Here is an 18,433-nt window from a genome sequence, read left to right on the forward strand (position 1 = left end):
AACAAAATAAGCTGAAATCTGAAACAAAAATAGGTTAAAATATACACTCAAATCATTTGCATTACCATGATTTTGCATCAGTGTAAATTTATTTACATTGCAATCAAACACATCCTAAGGAACTTACATGTCAACTTTAATAAAAATAAACGCAAATTGCAAAAAATTAACAAAAAACTTCAAGAAAATCCAAGCCGACTTAACATTTAGAAAGTTGATCTATAAAACCATCCCTTGTATTCTTTTGTTGGGCGTAGAAATTGATCCATTATAGGTGAGTAAATATGAAGAAATCATTTTATGAATTTGACTTTTGCCCATAGTAATCCATTTATTTTGTTGGAAACTTTTTTGCTTTGGAAATGTTTACTGTTTTTAATTGTTTTTAATTGTTTAGGAAGTGGAAGAACCTTGCAGAAAAATAAAGATTTCATCAATGTAAAACTTTTAAGTGCACCAACAAAGCAAAGGGCCACCCTAACTAAATGGGACCCGTCAAACTAGCTCATTGACATAATGGACAACTTTATACCAGTGTTCAAACAATATGGGACCCTCAATCACCCCCACTTCCATACTTCTTTCTGATGTATATACTCACTTTCATGCAGGATTTTTCTTTAATTATAACTAACAGAAAAATTAAAAATATTTAATATAAAAAGTCCAAAATTTTAGAAAGTATTTTTCTTTCTAATGTTTTCTGTAAAGCATACTCTCAGTTCTGACACAATAATAATAATTTAAAAATTAGGAAAATATACTAGATCTATTTAGAAAAAGGTCGAAACAAGCCATTTGGTATGTCCATAGTTGAACATATCACATGTGTTCTTATCCTCAATTCAGGCCCAGTCTCAACCTGAGAGAAGGTTCCTGGTGATGGTGTTCATTAATGGGCTAATTTGTCTTATTTTCCCACAGGTAACGTGGCACAATTCCTCCCTGTACAAACACTTCTGTGATGGGAAAAAGCTTCTAATACTCTTCAGAGAAGTTAACAATTTTGGCTAGAAAAGCTAAATGCAGAAAATTAGAGAGAAAGGAAAAGTTTGGTTGCATTTGATTCCTTGAATTAGTGAGAAAGGAAAAACTGGGAAAATGGGAAAAAAAATCTGGTTTGACAGAAGTAAGACAAAAACAGAGAAAGTTGAGGACTTGAGGGAAAACTCTTTAAACTTTTAAAGACCCCTTTACATAGTCATTCCACGTAGCAACTTTTAAAGACCCCCTTACGTGAGAAGAAATCCTCTCTTTTTAGAGATCTTCCTTTTTAAAAATGTTGATGGTTAATTAGATCTAGTAGAAAATGGTCCCACTTCCAATTGCGTGGGACCTACCGTTCCATTTGATAGATGTCATGAGTGCCACCGGAACAGCATGCACGACGAGTTCATGCAAATAGATATGGATAAAGGGAGGTATAACATTTTTGCTTTGCCACTTGATACAAGTGCTTTTTTACGTTGCTCCCTCCCTCTTGCAAATTAGGGCAGTCAATGGGTCGGGGCAAACCGGATAAACCCAAATCGAACCAACCCATTTATATTGGGTTTGGGTCCGATCAGTTTTACTTGTTCTGAACTAAAAAGTCTATGACTAAACTGAGATGAATTTGATACATTGCAAAGAAGGGATTTTACTTGGCCAGATGATTATAAATTTTAAACCCTAAACCCTTAACCCCTAACTCTAAATCTTAAATTAATCAATGCTAAAAATACACACAATCAGGTCCATATCCTTGGAAAGTTATTTATTGCAAGTTGAAGGGCATAAAAAAAATTAAAGGATAACATAAAAGAAATTAGATGGAATAGAAAAAATAAGAAATGATTTAAGTATACATATAATGAATATGGCACTAAATAGAAAGAAATGCCAAAATAAAATTAATGTAGCTGATCCCATAAGGCTTAGAGGATGATAATAAATTTTAGTTGCTCTGAGTTGATAAATACCTAAAATGACTATATGATGAATTTAATTATATATAATTAGGTAATTGTATATTAAATATTAATAGCTATTATTATTTTTTTTATAAAAATATAACTACTCATGATTGTGCCTAAATAAGTCAAATTTAAGAAATAAGAAGATTCATTATCAAATTACATGCTAAAAGTGCAACCATGGATTATATAAATATAATCGGTTTTTAACGGATCACGTCCGAATGCAAACCCGGTCCGAAATTGGATCCGGTTTTTAATGGATCATGCTAAAAGTGCAACTATGGATTATATCGTACGTAGACTTGTTTATGGGCCGGCCCGGCCCCTGAATGGGCTTGAACATGTTTATAGGATTACGGGTTTAAACTCGAGTCAAAAAGCCCAGCCCGCAATAAATTCAAATCGGGCTTGGGTTTTGTCAAAATAGCTCAACCCGACCTAAAATTAGACTTAAAATGGGTTATGTGATTAATGTCCATTTGAATAAATTTTTTGATTTAAGAATGTAAAACAGTATTTTAAAACGTAAAAGAAAAGGAAAAAAAACCATCTTATAGGCCTATTGTTCATTTAAATAAGAAAAAAAAAAACATCTGAATTTTTAATTCTAATTTGAATAGGAAAAATCGTAATTTTCTTTATTAGGTCAGGCTTCGAACTGGGGCTTTGGGCTTTTTATCAAGGCCGGGCTCAGGCCTAAGTTATAGGTTAGTTGGTTGGACCGAGCTTGAGCTAGGGTCTAACGTATTTCCATTAGTGATGAATAAAAGCCCGGCCCGGTCTATGAAGAGGTATTATCGTACGGTAATTCGGTATTGCTCATGTCCGTCCAACAGAGCAATGGATCAGGAAAAAGAAATATCTGGTGTAGGGTGGAGGCCCATTATGTTATGAGTGGGACCCGCCCTTGAGTTCCAAGGCAACAGGCGCACATGGGTAGCCGCGTGAACTTCCTTGAAAACAGTTGTCCCCCGGTTGGACGTTGGAGAAAATGTGTCTCCACTCGCCGCTCGTGATCCGAATATATCCCCCCAGTTCTCTGTTGAACCCACCAAATCTCGATCCGATTGGCGTCGTGATGGACAGTCTGAGGCTGTCAGCGTTTGTGTCGGTAGAGAGTACCTTTCGGTCCCGGAGGCTTTAAAACGGATTGGCATCTGCTATTCACACGACGCTCCTCACACTAATCTAACCGTAAACTGAAAAAATCTTTCGTATTTGTATTTATCATTTATTGGGAGATATTCTGAATGTACAGTCACGACATGCTATGCTATGAGGTTGGTGTGACCCTCGAAGTGTTGAAAGGGAGGGACTATCCTCTTTGGTTCACTTGGTTTGGACTTCGGACCAGCCTTCGGAACCACTGTCCATCCAAAGAAGTCCTCAAAGTAGAGCTGTCAATGGGTAAAGTGTATTCTATAGAACTGAATTGACCGATTGAATTAAAATTGGTTTTTAGGGATGTAGATGAATTAGATTGGATTAGAATTAAGATATATCTGAATTCGATATGATAATATAAATTTCTTATTCAATTTGATCGAAAGATTTGATTTCGAATTCAAATATGTTATGTCAAATATCCAAATTTGATCCAATCTGATTTAATTTCTCTAAAATTTAACAAATTTTTAAATAAAAAAAACATATAAAGAAAAACAAAAAATATATAAACATTTTCAACTATTTTTTCATATATATATATATATGTCTTTTTCTAAAAAATAAATAATATAAAAAATTACAAAAAAGCAATATAAACATATTTTTTAATAAATAAATAACTTTTATGTATATGAGGATCAGATCGAATAGAGGTGACCCAAAAGTGATTCGATTTTTAATCAAATCCTATTAATCGATCTGATAAGGGAGATACCAAATTCCAACAAAATAGAACCAATTCGGATAAGATCATGACCCGGTCCATTTTACAATCCTATTGGTTCTTGTTGCTCTTAATTGATTATTATATAGTTAATAAAATATAAAAAGCCTCCTGATTATTTTTTATTACATTTTATGTCCGAAAAGATAAATTTCACAAATAGCATATAAGATAATTTTAGTTAGAAACCACTTGTTTTATCAACATATAACCAATTTACTATTTTATTATAAGGTTATATTATAAAAAATGAAGTTTTAAGTTATCAGGTCTAATCGAGTTAGACCATATTGCCCCGATTAGAAATCGATGGCATGATTTAGGTCTATCATATGGAATCGATTAATTAACAATAACCCAACTCATTGACAGGCCGACAGCTCCAACTTAAAGCCATTTCCTTGGGCTTTTAACTCATGTTACTCAACGCCATGGTTTGAGCTTTGAGAGTTAAGGGGTTTAATTTCCTTCAATTCCTGAGGTTGGCCCTTTGGTTTATATTGATATTTGGAAAACCAGGCCAGAGTAATCAGTTCATCTGGATCAAAACAGAACCAGACCACAACCCAGTTTAATAAACACTAAACACTCCATAACTTGCACAATGAGATTGATAAAACAAGCCAATTGTGGCAATGTAAATGCACACTGGAATAGGCTTTGCTAAGGCTGATGCTTCCTTTCTGCTTTTGCAGAAAGTTAGATGGAAAGGAGGAACTTTTGTAAACCTTTAACCCCACTTTAAGGAAGGCTTCCCAAATTAAGCCCATCAAATGGATCATAGTCTGAGATTCCATAGCCGAGCTTTGATGGAAAGCAGTTCTTTAATTCACAAAAGGAAATAAAAGATTTACAATTTTACATCTTAGCATATCTACAATGAGATCTGCATCTTCCCTTATAATAAAGGAGAGGATCACTAGGGGAATCCAAGGAGGGCAATAACCTCTAATTTACAAAAACAAAACTAATCGAGTCAAAAGGGGTTTGAGGCTCCTGCAAATATAACTTTCAATTTATTTTAATGGCAAATATTTCAATCTTCAATATTTTTGCATTGCCCACAACAGATTATGAATTGCTTCTAAAATTCTTTTAAGCTATGTTTGACTTGAGGGGAAAAATAGGGAAAGGTAAGAAAACCTATTGTAAAGGTTTCCTTACCTTTTTCTTCCTTTCCTTACTTTTTCCTTCAAACCAAACACAGCCTTAGGTGATAGAATAGACATCTAAAATTCGTGGTGCTGTATGCTTAACTTGGGGCAAAACTGAATTGCTCAACCAGACACAACCCTTAGTTGTTTGTTAAGGGGGAACTTTGTACTGAAGGCTTCACTGAAATGAGATAAAACTTTAGCTGGAAGTAATACAACCCAATGTAGTCGTGCTTCATTGTCATGCTTCTTGTCCTTGGTATGCCCAACAGAGGTTTTAGTATGCGCGTGAAATAATGTTCACATGTAGTGTTCTCTCTTGTCATATTGATAATTTTTTTTCAGTCAGCCCATGAATGATGGTTGGGCTTTGGGTCCTCTGGAATGTGGACCTAATGGCCCACCAAGGGCTGTCAATGGACTGGATTTGGATTGGGTCTAATTCATCCATAGGAATATTTGGTACAGTGTGCGTTGCCAACTTGCTGTTGCTTTTGGTTAACCTGTGAAAAATATATATTGTCACATCATACACGTATGCCATTTTAACTAGAAAAATTGTAATATATGAAGGCAAGTACTAGGGGTGTCAATTGGACTGGGTTTGGTCCAATCCGCTCCAGTCCAATGTGAATCCATTATAAATGGATCAGGTCTAATTCAATGAATATTTTGGACTATTTTAGATTAATCCAATTGAATGTTTGGATGTACAATCTGTTCAAATTTGTTTTAATTTAGATTGTTCCAACCTAAATCTAGTCCATTGGCAGTTTGGCACCTATATTCTTATCTTCTATAAATGGACCAGATATTGGTTCAATCCAACCTAATCCAATATAAATTCATTATGAATGAACTAGGTCCAATCCAATCCAATAAATACTTTAGACCATTATGTCTGAACTGGTCCAATTCAATATGCCTTGTTGGTCCATCCAATCCGTCCAAATTAATTTTGGTTTGGACAGGATCCAACCCAAAACTGGTCCATTGACACCCCTAATGGCAACTCAACACTACTGTACCAAACACCCCCCTGCATTTGATGCCCATTAAAAATCCAATCCAGTTGTAACCCAAAATGTTAACTCACATTCTCAATTTCTCACTTAAAACAGATTGTAGATGAGGTTTTGAGTCCAGCTATAGCAATTGGAGCTCTTCAATCCATGCAGGTCCTGATCATTGGATTCCTCCACCATTTCATACTTTTAATATGAACATGGGTGCAGCCACTTTTTCTTCTCATTATGGTACTGGATTGATCTGCTGAGACTCATTTGAGGTAGTTATGTCTCGAGCAAAGCTATCAGAATTACTAGTTGCAAATTTGCAATGCATCCATTACTGATTGGCCTTTGGTTAAGGCTTAAAACTTGCAAGCTCTCTTCATCTTCCAAGTTAGATTCTGAGGGAGATGCACAGGACATAGTCCACCTCCTGTTGGAGTTTTTTATTATTCCTCTGCGCACATGCATCTGTATGTGACAACCAGATAGCTCATCACCTGGCCAAGTTGGTCCTTAGATCCTTTGGGAATTGGCATAGATTTTCACATAAAAGAGTTACCACTTTTAATCTTGTTTGGAAATAAAAAGTGCTATTCCTATAAATACTTCTCAAAACTTTATATTAGTGTTGATTCAAATGGGAAAAACTTCAAACCAACTTGATCAATAACTCTGATCGTTTTCCCAACATTTTTAAAACAAGTCCACAAACCTTTCTTGGAGAACAAAGAACCCCCTAAAAAATCCATTTAAATCCACTCTTAGAAGTATCCTGCCTCCATCAAGATCTTTCCTGCTTATCAATTTCAAACAGAACTTTAGTTAATAATCTAATTACAAACGTACAATGAAATATGAACAAAACACAGTACATATTTAATAAGGACATCCTACCATTGGTCTGAGGCATAAGCCCTCGTCAGAAAGAGGCATAAGCCTCAACCTTCAAGGTGTGAGAAGTAGAAATAAACCTCAAAAACCTATGACAATTGAGTTCTTTAATACCAAAAAAAGGTTTTCTTAGTATTTTCTAATTTTAAATATATGGAAAGGGCCCTTTGGTAACTTCTATATTACAAAAAAAAAAAGATTAAAATGAAAAGTTAATAGAATAAATAGAGTTCCTAGTTTCTTGGGGTTTTAGAGGAGTTCAATGCAACAAGGACCAAAAATAAAACTTTCATCATTCTCTCTTCATTGTTTTGCCAAATCAAGTGGGATTTTTTTCTTATTATTCTACACTTTTGGGTGATTAGAAATCTAGAATCCTACTTCTTAAATTTGTCAGTTTTTCTATTCTCTCCACAAGAAAATATTATTTGCTCATTTTTTGCCTCTCATTTATATTCCTAATAGATTTCTTTTATTTTTATTATTCATTTATTCTTTGCACATATTAAACCAACTAAGTTATTTCCTTTCTTCTAAAATGTTGGGTAACAAAATATGGATGATTTATTAGAAGATCTCAAGGAAAAAAGTGATGATAGAGAATTTTGATAATTTAATACATATGATTGGCTATTTGAACAATTTGAGAAATTTGGATACTCAAATTTGAAATATAAAAAGTTTATGGTCATTAGTTGATTATTTATTATTTTATTGAATGCAAAAAACCTAAACTTTGTCACTTTTAGACTTCTACTAATAAGAGGGTACATGTGTTGCACGGGGGAGGTTGTCATGATAATGATTAAAGTATGAAAAATTAAAAAGAATTTGTAGAAAAAAATTCAATACACATGTAGAAAAAACAATTTTCTATTAATTAGAGTGTTGAGTCCTTTAAGGATGAACTAGTGCATTTTTGGACTGTTACAGAGACGTTGAGATTGGAATAATCAAAGGAAGGGGAAGAAGCCGGCACACTTTCGGACCGATGGGCCCTTGTCAAAGCCCTATACCAGAGCTGGTTCAGAGAAAAAAAGGCAGAAAAAAATCCATGCCAAATTGACCAGTAACTCTGTTCATTTCCCTAAATTTCCTAAACCAAGTCCACAAACATCTTTTAGAGAACAAATTAAAGAAACCCCCAATAAATTCATTTGAATCCACCCTTAGAGATATCATGCTTTCACCAAGATCTCCTCTCATGCTTATCAATTTCAAACAAAGTTTTTTAGACTTTAATAAAACCCAACACATATTTAACAAGAACCATCCTACAAGCCTTAGATAAATGACAAATAAACCTTATTTATTTATTTATTTATCTTGAAAAAAAAAAAGAAAAGCATTCTTCTTTCACTAAAAAGGAGAAATGCCCAAATGTAATCCATTCATTTTCGTTTTCACTTGTTTTAGCAGCATTTTAACTCGTTTTGTAATAAACCCTAAATTCTTTTATAAAACAAAAAAAATCCATTTATGCAAATGCTTCAGCAAAAATCAAAACATCATCAACAAATAATGAAAAGTGAAAACTGGAAAATACTAGGAACCATGGTCCATGAATAAGTACAGGGTGTATCAATCCCAAACAGATTATTAATCGGAACAAAATCATAAACCCAAAATCGTCGTGATTAATAATTGAGTCGGACCTTATAGACCCGATTGTACTGACAGCTACAATTATTTGGATAAATAAAAACTTAAAACTTGATCTTTTAACAGTAAATATTAAATTATTTATATGTTAATAAATCAAGTATTTTTAATCAAAACTATTTTATACATTATTTATTGTCATTTGTAGACAAAATATAAAAAATAAATAAAAAAACTAGGAAACCTTTATATAAACGGTTTGAAACAAACAAGAATCAGAAATTCGAATCGATCCAATTATTAAGCAGGACAAAATCACATACTGATATAATCGGTTTGGTTCGGCCAGTTGGGTTGAATGACAGCCCTGGAGTGTTAGTAAAAAAAAAAAAAAAAAAAAAAAACTTAGGCAGCGGTGAAGCAAGCCATATGCGTACTTTAGCAAATGTGACTTAATGTGGAAGCGGGGAACCGGAACTCGGAAGTTTATCCACTCGAAATTGTTCGTTGGAAATTGGAAGCTTTGCAACAATGGCGCTCAAACACCTCTGCTTGAGTTGCTCTTTCCCTTCCATTTCCTTTGCTTCCACAAGCCCTAACCCTAATTCCAGTGCTGCTGCACCATTTTACTACTGGACACCTCACTTATTTCGCTACTCCAGAACCCTAAGAGTTCACTCTTCCTTTGCAACTCCACAATCCGTTTCTCAATCTCCAGATCCTATTTTTCTCCCTTTTCTCATCGAAGAGGAGGAAAAAGAAGAAACGGCAGAAGAAAAAGAAGAGCAGAAACCAGAACAAGCCCCTGAAGACGCAATTGTCCAATTCTTCAAGTCTCGCTCTGCGACTCAAGACCCCGGAAAGGAAGGCAGAGTCCACCTTCAAAAGAACCGCCGGACTTCGTGGCATCTAGCAGAACTTGATTGCTTAGAAGCCGAATCTGACAAAGAAGGTGAAGAGGAAGAAGGAAATGAAGGGTTTGGTTCTGAGGTTTCGGATTCATGTCCGGCAGAGGGCATTTTAGCAGAAATTTTGCAAATCGCTAGGAATCCTCCGGAAAATTTGACATTAGGTGAGCTTCTGGGTTCCTATGCAGGGAAGATTGGGGAGCGAGATTGCGTGGAGCTGCTGCAATTGATGGGACAAGAGGGTCTTGTTATGGGTTGTCTGTACTTTTTCGAGTGGATGGGTTCGCAGGAGCCATCACTTGTTACACCAAGGGCTTGTTCAGTTCTGTTTCCGATCCTGGGTAGGGCAGGCATGGTGGAGAAGTTGATGATTTTGTTTAGAAATTTACCATCCGGGAAGCAATTCAGAGACGTGCGTGTCTACAATGCTGCAATCTCAGGCTTGTCGGTCTGTGGCAGGTAAGGGATTAGGATTCTTAATATCTTCTCCTGAGCTTACGGTCTTTCCCTTTTAGATTTGTTGAATGATTTATAGACCCAAAAAAATTATTACCTGAAGATGGGATCATAGGATGTCTATTTGCATTCATTATCCATTATGGCACTACCTAGGCTGAAGAATTTGTTTTACCTTTGTGATGTATAGAACCACTGGCTATACTTCCTATCTCAAATACTAAGTGCGTGTCAAGTTCAACTCAACATTCCAGCGTGTCAAGTTCAACTCAACATTCCAGATTATGGATATAATATAAGATTATGTTGAACCTCTATTTTCAGCTTCCCAAATAGTGTGCAATGTTAGACTACATGAAATTAACTAGAGTCTTATTCTTATTGGGTGCTTTCCTTTCAGGTATGATGATGCTTGGCAGTTGTACGAGGTGATGGAAACAAATAATATTCAGCCAGATCATGTAACATGTTCTGTTCTTATTACAGTCATGAGAAAACGGGGTCAGAATGCCAAAGAGGCATGGGAGTTCTTTGAGAAAATGAACAGGAAAGGAGTAAAATGGAATTTGGAAGTTTTGGGTGCTCTTATAAAATCCTTCTGCGATGAGGGGTTGAAAGATGAAGCTCTAATCATCCAAACAGAAATGGAGAAGAAGGGTGTCTCTTCAAATGCCATTATATATAACACCTTGATTGATGCTTACAGTAAAGCCAACAAGGTTGAAGAAGTTGAAGGTCTTTTCGTTGAGATGAAGGAGAAGGGGATTAAGCCAACCTCTGCTACATACAACATTTTAATGGACGCATACAGTAGAAGAATGCAGCCTGAGATTGTTGAAGATCTGCTCCTGGAGATGCAAGATATGGGCTTGGAACCAAATGTGAAATCATATACTTGCCTGATTAGTGCATATGGAAGGCAGAGGAAAATGAGTGACAAGGCTGCAGATGCATTTTTAAGGATGAGGAAGGTTGGTATAAAACCGACTTCACATTCATATACTGCACTTATCCATGCCTATTCAGTGGATAGGTGGCATGAGAAGGCTTATATGGCATTTGAAAACATGAAACAGGAAGGAATTGAACCCTCCATAGAAAATTATACTGCCCTTCTTGATGCATTTAGACGGGCTGGTGACACCCAAAAACTAATGGAAATTTGGAAATCAATGATAAGTAATAAAATTGAAGGGACAAGAGTGACATTTAACATTCTCCTTGATGGGTTTGCTAAACAAGGTCAATACATTGAAGCAAGAGATGTGGTCTCTGAGTTTGTGAGGATTGGCCTGCAGCCAACAGTGATGACATATAATATGCTGATGAATGCATATGCACGAGGAGGGCAACACTCTAAACTGCCACAGCTATTGAAAGAAATGGCTGTTCTCAATCTAAAGCCAGATTCTATTACTTACTCTACCATGATCTATGCCTATGTCCGTGTTCGTGATTTCAGGAGAGCATTTTATTATCACAAGCAGATGGTGAAAAACAAGCAAGTGCCAGATGCAAAATCATATCAGAAGTTAAGGGCAATTTTAGATGTGAAAGCTGCAATAAAGAACAGGAAGGATAAGAGTGCACTATTAGGTATAATTAATAGCAACTTAGGATTATTGAAATCCAAGAGGAAGGGGAAGAAAGATGAGTTGTGGAAGAACAAGAAAAAGCGATCTAGTGCAGTGCGATGATTCCGTTACTCTTTCCAGCAGTTGCGGTTGCAATTTGCAGTGGGGATGTATGATAAATAACAAGGACTTGCCTGCAACAGTTGTGTTGTTTATTGGTTTATTCCTGCTGCAGATAGTCCTTCCTTCTTGTATCTTTGGTGAGGATCAATCTTTTGATTTCAAGAGAACAATCAAAGTTGCTGGAGGAGAAAGGAGAAGCTCTCCTCATGTGCTGTGGGTACAAGTTCTTCCCCAAAGCCTGTACGCTTGCAGAAGGGTGTGCCAAGCTAAGCTACAGCCCGATCTCTTGCTCTACTTGATTATTGATTAAGGGCATGATTTATGTACTTACTGTGCAGTGTTTGATATTGTACTCGAAAATAATCACGAAGATCCATGTCATGTCTGGTCGTTAATTATTCAGGGGACTGATTTGCACACATCCCATTTTTTATTAAAGGCGTGATTTATGTACTTACTGTGCAATGTTTGATATTGTACTCGAAAGTAATCACGAAGATCCATGTCATGTCTGATCGTTAATTATTCAGGGGACTGATTTGCACACATCCCATTTTTGATAAACCAGTCATGTTCCCAGTGAAAAGACAAACAAAATACTTTTCATGATGATAAATTTCAACACATGGGAGTGCTTTATAATTAAATATGTTCAATGCAAATGAAATTTCATTTGTTAGATTCATGAAAATGCAAACATGGTTTGGTTTCGTATTGATAAATTTTGTATTCTTACTAAGCATAATCGATTGTGATGGGTACAAACAGGAATTTCAAGACGGCAGTTTACCTTTTTTTACATTGACCAAATAGAAGCAAAATTTGCTCCCATTTCGAATGCAAAAAAATGTGAGAAAAAACAAATTTCCTTCGATTTTTAGTTTAAATGTATTCTTACCAAACACTCGCAAATCTGAACTGGAGTGCAAATTGCTTTGGTTCAGCATTTACTCTCTTACCAAAAACAACCTTAGATTCAGCAGGTTCAGCAGGGAGTGTTTCATCTATTGTTCCAAATGGTGAAACAGCCCCAACACAGTTAAACATAATAATTGCCTAAGATCTTTGAGAAACTATGCAGCCAACTTTACGTAAGAACTCTGTCAATTTTTTATTTCTCTTATTTTCTACCAAACCAAAGAGTTTACTGATCAACCACGGTCCTATTTGGATGAAAAGTCAGTTTCTTAATTGACACTGGCGTGGGGAAGAGGGAGAGGGGGGGCTACGAGCCCTCTCCCGTTGCTGTTCCCGGACCACCCACCCCTTCCTTCCCCTTCGCCCGGCCCGGTGAGGTCCGAAGAGATCTGAAATCTTTTATACAGTCTTTTAAATGGCAGAGAGAGTTGGTTCATTTCTTGAAAACTCTTAAGCATGCTTACTCTAACTAATTTAAGATTTCCACACTAGAAAGCTATGAGTATCTCTTTATCTTGGTACTGGCATTGCATGCACTTGTTGATGCAGCTCATATGTTCAAAAATGTTTCAGCTAAAATGGAAGATATTTAGCTCTACTTCTGAAAATGGATTTACAGACCCGCAATTTACAGTCTGCAATTTACTTTTACTGTGTGTAATAAATCATGGGCAATTTGGTGGTCAACAACAAACGTACGATACATCTGATACGGGGATGATACTAGATACGCAACGACTGGCATTTGTCGTGCCAGTCATGCGTAATCGACTCTAGGGGTGAACAAAGAAGCTCAAAAAACCGAACCAGAAATCTGGTTAAACAAACTGACTGGTTCTGGTTTGCTATTCTTAAAAAACCATAAGTTTTAGTTCGGTTTCAATTAACCTTTTAAAAAATCTACACCTAACCAAACCAATCGGTATATATATATATATATATATATATATATACATTTTAATATTTTTAATCAAAATAAACCCATCACCATTTGACTTTTTGAGTTTTCCCCCATTCCCCTTCTTCGATACCTAAAGGCTAATACTAAAATTGAAAACCCTTGCTTTCCTCTTGTTCGTCTTCCTCCCCAGTTCTCCTTGCTTTCCTCCGGCATTGGTCATCATCTTCCATCATTTGACAGTCATCCTCCGATGGCCTCCCCCCCTCCCTTCTCTATTCCAGCCATGCTAGAAAGCCCGGAACTAAGATCTCTCTCTCTCTCTCTTGCCAGTCATCTCCCCCACTGCTTTACGCCAACCGCCAAGCGGCAACACCGATCGTCAGCAAGCACCAAGCTATCAAAGCCAAGCACCAGCTACTCCCTCTCTGGCAACACCTATCATCATTGCCACCTCTCACTTCAGGTTCAGGCAATAACAACCAGTTCAGCACCGACAAATCGGCCACCACTTCGGTGTCCATTGTCTGAGTTCAACTTCAGGCCTTTAGCTTGTTTATGTCCATTGTCTAAGTTCAACTTCAGGCCTTTAGTTTGTTTAAGTTTTTATTTATTTATTTTTGCATAAATATTATTTATAGTTTTATTTTTTTTTGCATAAATATACAGGGCTTCATGCTTCAGCTTATATTTTCATTTCATCTTGTTCATTTATAGTTCTTTTCTTCTTCATTTTTTTGGATTGTCACTGAATGAGTGAATGAATGTTGATTAATAGTTAGTTTGTTTTACTGAATGCCTGTGCCTATAGTTGCATTTGAATTGGCTTTTAGCACTGGAGCTCTTGTGGTTGATTCATTTTGCAGTTTTCTAACTCTGAATGGTAGAAGCTATCATTCATGGACAAGATTGGTTGCCAATGTCGCATGGTTATCTTTATATAGAAGAGAGATTAGATGAGCTTGAAATTATGGAATCAGGCATGGTTTTTGAATTACTGTTGAAGCAATCCATTCCATTTTACTCCAAACCAATTCCCTAGCCAAAAATCATTGAATCGGTCAACAACTCATTGAATTGGCTTTTAGCACCGGAGCTCGTGTGATTGACTCATTTCGCAGTTCTCTAACTCTGAATGGTAGAAGCTATCATCAGTGGACAAGATTGGTTGCAAATGTCACATGGTTATCTTTATATAGAAGAGAGATTAGATGAGTTTGAAATTATGGAATCAGGCATGGTTTTCGAATTACTGTTGAGACAATCCATTCCATTTTACTCCAAACCAAGTCCTTGGCCAAAAATCATTGAATCGGTCAACAACTCATTGACTTGGGTAGTCAAACCATCCACCCGTCAACCTGTTCAATGGTTTTTGACTGTTTTTTTATTTTTTAATTTTTGTTATTAGAACGGACTGGGCTGTCCATTCGAATTGGACGATCGAACCATCCGTTCCATGTATCTTCATACCTTTCACTCATATCCATGTGTTTCCAAAACATATCCGTATTCATATTAGTATCCAAATTGTCTTATACAAATCATACAATACCTGTTACGAATACATTAATCTTTGGTCAACAAATCATACAAATCAATAAGGGCCAACAATCCCTTATTGGTTCCTTTTGAATGATGAAAATTCCTTAAATTTCCTCGAACTTTTAATTGCAGAAACCATTTTCCGCCCAAAACAACCATTATGTCTCATTAAAATTTCTTTGGTACTGATGGAACCGGGCGAAAGGACAGAGCACTTCCAATTAAGGTTGCATTAAAATAAGCTTTGAGAACAGAGAAGTGCAATGGTACATGTTTAGTATCTACATATTTTCACCATTATCTAGTATTCATCCTTGTGTTTCTAATCGGGATGGACTGATTGGGTAGCCAAACAAGAGGGGGCATGAAGAAAGTTCCTGTGAAGAGTTCCAAGTGACTCAAGAATTCTGTGCCTCAAATATTCGAGGAAATTGCAGGTGGCACAGATTGGTGAAATCTACATCAAGCATAATACTTACTATGTTGGTTGGTCAAGTGTTTTATATCACTCTATTATGACATGGGAGGTGAAGTTTGACAGTTTGACTAATAGTGCTATCTATTAATAGATTACAGTTTGCAATGGATCGACTGAAATTCTGAATTAAAAAAAAAAAGAAAGCAAAACAAAACAGACTAGAGATAATTTTGTAATTGAGTTAATTACAAAAGAGCAATGCCAGGAGGCTCGACCCTTGAAATCACTTGGGCTGCGTTTCTTTCTCCTTAGAATGAACTTAATCTTTTTTTTTTTTTACTGAAATAGTACATCTCTTTATGCCTCCTGTAGTCCTGTGGGTGTGATCAGTGTTCAATATCAACAAGTTGACTCGTTTTCTAAATAGAAGTTCTAAGCTGATTCAATGTGATTGGAGTGCTCTTAATGGCAATACGGGTTTCTTTGGCTTTTGCATTCTGTCTAATGACAAATACTTCAAGAGGGAGCTCGATAGTATTATTGTGATCCTTTGGAAGTGGAGCCTGTAGGGGTGTCAATTGGACTGGACCAATGTGAGTCCATTATAAATGGACCAGGTCCAATTCAACCTAATGAATGTTTTGGACTAATTTGAACCAATCCAATTTAATGTCTGGACCATTTAATCTGTTTAAATTTATTTTGATTTAAATTGGTTTCAATTCAAACCCAGTCCATTGACACATATTATTATCTTATATCAATGGACCAGATATTGGGTTAATCCAATCAATCTAATATAAATTTGTTACGGATGGATCAGGTCCAATCCAATCTAATAAATATTTTAGATCGAATTTATCCAATCCAATATCTTTTTGATCCATCCAATCTGTCCAAATTGATTTTGGACTGGATGGGTCCAAAACAAAACCAGTCCATTGACAGCCTTAGAGCTGGGGACAATTTAAAATCCTTGCTTTTTGCTGCAGAACAGGGTTGAGAAGATATAATTGTAGTTTTTTATTCAAAAATTGCTATAGATGCCTGCTATGGGATTGATCAATAATATTTTTGGGTTTTTTTAAGGAAAGAGTGGATATTATTTCGAACTTATTATTTGGTTTGTTTATAAAAGCAGAATGGCCACACTCATGGTTTTCAAACTGTTGACCCAGATGGCTGGACCATTTAGCTTAGAAACCATACAGGCAAGTGGCAACTGGTTCCATTTCACCCTTGAACCAAAATTTTGCCAAACATCAGGCTTGGTCAGTGACCCACTGACCTGGGCAGTCAACCCATCAGCCCATGCAACCTGGTAGGGGTGGCAATTTTTCACCCAACCTGCTGAACCCACCCACTATCTAACCCACTCAAACCGCCCATTTACTTGACAGGTTGTGTGATCAACCCGTCACCCAACCCGCTCATTTAAATGGGTTGGGTTGGGTTGGGTTGTGGATAACCATGGGTTAACCATTACAGATATAAGTATTATTTCCTTAGCCTTTTTTTTATTTTCTTTATTTGAATTAAATAATTTATAATTAATGCATTAATTTTCTATTAATTATTTGATTAAATTTAGTTTTGTCTTGAATCAACACACTTCACGAAACATAAATCCAAATCAATTTGACCCGAGTCCGAACCAACTCAATGTGACCTGACTGATCCAACATATATTGATCCGGGTCAACCCAGATTCAAAATAGACCCCGGGTGGGATGATTCGGTACCACTTGCTTTGCCCGGTTCAGGTTGTTTGGTCCAACTAGTTTCCACGCATACTGATCCAACCTGGCTCAAACCGATTCGAGCCGACCCAAATCTGAAATGGTTCCGAGCGGGATGGCTCGGTGTCCGTGTGCTTTACCCGGTTTGGACCGCCTGCTCCTACCAATATCTGCACAACCCGACCCGAATGACTAGCATGGACCCGCTTCGGGTCAATCAGTTTGGTCCCAACCCAGGCACAAAACTAATATGGGCCGGTCCAAGTCAATCCACCATTGACCGGACCGATCCGGTCCAACCAGACTGCTCCAAATTTAAACAATCCAACCGGTTTGAACCTAAGTGATTCGGTCAAACCCAAAATCCGTACATAATCAAATGGCTTCGCTGCTTGTGTAAAAATAACATGCATATAAGGTGATTTGAACCTTCACTTGTATAAATAGCAACTACTATTACCACCAGGCTATAACCAACTTAATTGCTATAAGAGAGTTAGTTTACTTTTTAAGTCCATAATAAATAGATTTGGGTTGAACCGAACCCATTTAATTTTATATAACTGGGTCACTAATGGATTGACGGATTAGATGAATTGGCTTGATGCTCAACCCAAACCAAACCCAATCCAACCCAACCCACCCAATTGTCGCCACTACAACCTGGACAACAGTTTTTGGGCTGTTTTTTTATTTTAATTAACCTTTTTATTTTTATTTGTTTAATTGCAATAGGCGATGCGTTTGGATAGAATGATTGAACCGCTGACCCAGAAACCGGTGATCAAAGCAGTTGCAGTTTGGATTGGTTTTTAAAACATTGGCCACACTTACAGCTCATACAGTTCAGAAGGCAAAAAGCTTTGTTGATGATTAATAATGGTGGTATCACCCACCGGTCTGGATTGAACATTTGTTCTGTACGTTTTTTAATTTTTACTTGTGTTATTTTTACTTTTCAAAAATAACAAAAAGGCAATTTTCAAGTTCTACATTGCTACTTTCCAGCTTTCCTTGGTATAAAAGAAAAAACTATTATCTACCACACAGGAGTAACCGAAATTCTGAAATTGCTAGAACTAAATGTACTTGTGTACATGTTCTAACTTGTCTCCCGTTACAAAAACAAGAAATGAAGGGAGATTGTATTTCCTTTTCTACCCTGCTCCTACAAGGAAACCACTGCAAATTCCATTCTAACCATATACACAAAAGCGTAGGCCCTCCTCCGATAGCTCCTTCAATAAATGTCACAAGATGTGACATTTATGGCTTCCATGCCATATTATTCTCCTCTGGAGAATGGTAAGGCTATACTCTCTATCACAGGAACCATCTCCACAAG

At 36.5% G+C, this 18,433-nt stretch overlaps 1 protein-coding gene across 1 annotated transcript; it reads left to right on the forward strand.

The window, feature by feature from the left end:
• Nucleotides 1-8,971: 8,971 nt before the first annotated feature.
• On the forward strand, nt 8,972-12,023 carry EMB1006 (Pentatricopeptide repeat (PPR) superfamily protein). The gene is made up of 2 exons (XM_088947405.1): nt 8,972-9,876; nt 10,274-12,023. Exons 1-2 carry the CDS (start codon nt 9,041-9,043, stop codon nt 11,568-11,570), a joined length of 2,133 nt encoding a protein of 710 aa, XP_088803531.1. The 5' UTR covers nt 8,972-9,040; the 3' UTR covers nt 11,571-12,023.
• Nucleotides 12,024-18,433: the final 6,410 nt, after the last annotated feature.

The sequence above is a fragment of the Nelumbo lutea genome, chromosome 5, assembly GCF_056320005.1.
Source record: "Nelumbo lutea isolate HS-2025 chromosome 5, American lotus-T2T, whole genome shotgun sequence".
Lineage (NCBI taxonomy): Eukaryota > Viridiplantae > Streptophyta > Magnoliopsida > Proteales > Nelumbonaceae > Nelumbo > Nelumbo lutea.